The following is a 1,371-nucleotide window of genomic DNA, read 5'->3' on the forward strand; positions in this document are numbered from 1 at the left end:
GGGCAAGAGGGAACGTTTGATCTTGTCCCAAACATCGATGGTGGCCACTGTAAGCTTCTCGGTCATCGCCACAACTTTATCTGGAGCTCCAGATTTGCTATTGAATCGAGCCCTCAGGATACTGCCGTAAATGTTGTCAACACTGACTACACTCGGCAAGACCATGTTGAAGGCGAAGAACTTGCTCTTGGTTCGATTAGGTATGTCATTCCTACCACCTCCTGGATGGCCCATAGCGCCAATGTAGCTGAGCTTCTCGATCGTCTTGAAGTCGCCACGCTTATCCTTGTCGAGGAAATAGAAGCCACCCATGTCCACAAGCTGTCTAGTAAGCTCAAGAGTGACCTGGTCACCCCACTGGTTCACCAGTGGCATGCTCATGTCGTCCAAGAAGATCGTCATGGGCTTGCCCCCTGGTGGGCAGAAGGTCTTTCCGGTCTTCCTCTCGACCTCGGACTCAATAGTGCGCTGGAAGCCTTCAGGCGTCGTAGCGCTGCTGAAGTTAATCCTCTTAGAGAGTCTCTCGTCCAGTGAAAAGCCCTGCACATACATCATCGCTGTGCTTGTCTTAGCCGTACCGCTAGCACCAACCATCAGTGCACTCTGGAAATTGGGAGGTGCACGACTGCGATCGAGATTGGAGATAATATTGATCATGAACTCCGCACGGCATGAATCAAGTGTCGGGATCAGCAAAGAGCTGAAGTTCAGTTTCTTTGGAGGCTTCCACACCTCAGGTTTCCACAACAGCCAAGGATATGCCTTCGAGGGGTCTTCTCGGTTCGGGACGTACTCGAATACCGTCTGGTCACCATCGAGAGGTGGCAACGCATCGCCGTCACCACAGGCAGACTGAATCTGATAGGACAAACCACAATGACTTCATTCGAGAATGCGGCCACCGGAGACTTACCGAGTGTAGCTTCTCATGGAACTGCTTCCGCCCTTCTGTTTCCAACAAGCCTCCGAAAGCCCAAGCCACTGCGTACGTAACAATACGCTTGTAAGCGTCAGGAGTAAGCACCTCGCTGGCCGCCACATGAGGCGCCAAGATCGCAGAAATCATATTCAACATGTTAACAATGACGATGTTTTCGTTGATGCTCATGACACATGTTATGTTGCGTCTCCACCAGTCGAAGAGGTCCGGTTCAGCAATCCAATTCTGGATGAAGCCAGCAATGATGCTCTTCTCCTGCTCACGATGGGCCCCAAGATCGAGCCGTTTCACCAGCCAACTCTGTACTAGGGGGTCCCAACCGAGATCACTGGCACTGACGTATATGATGCCCGCTCGTGACACTGTAGCCGGCGAGGCATTGTTCAGATTTTCCACTTCAATACGATACGACAGTTGTCGGTCATGGGGAT

General features: G+C 51.8%; 1 protein-coding gene across 1 annotated transcript; it reads right to left on the minus strand.

The window, feature by feature from the left end:
* Nucleotides 1–14: 14 nt before the first annotated feature.
* Pmar_PMAR007271 (axonemal dynein gamma heavy chain, putative) lies at nt 15–1,075 on the minus strand (the record flags this gene model as incomplete). Its single annotated transcript, XM_002775324.1, has 2 exons — nt 15–858; nt 914–1,075. Coding segments are annotated over 2 exons (1,006 nt in total), but the record flags the coding sequence as incomplete, so codon positions are not given.
* Nucleotides 1,076–1,371: the final 296 nt, after the last annotated feature.

Source organism: Perkinsus marinus, assembly GCF_000006405.1.
Source record: "Perkinsus marinus ATCC 50983 genomic scaffold scf_1104296955956, whole genome shotgun sequence".
Classification (NCBI taxonomy): Eukaryota; Perkinsozoa; order Perkinsida; family Perkinsidae; genus Perkinsus; species Perkinsus marinus.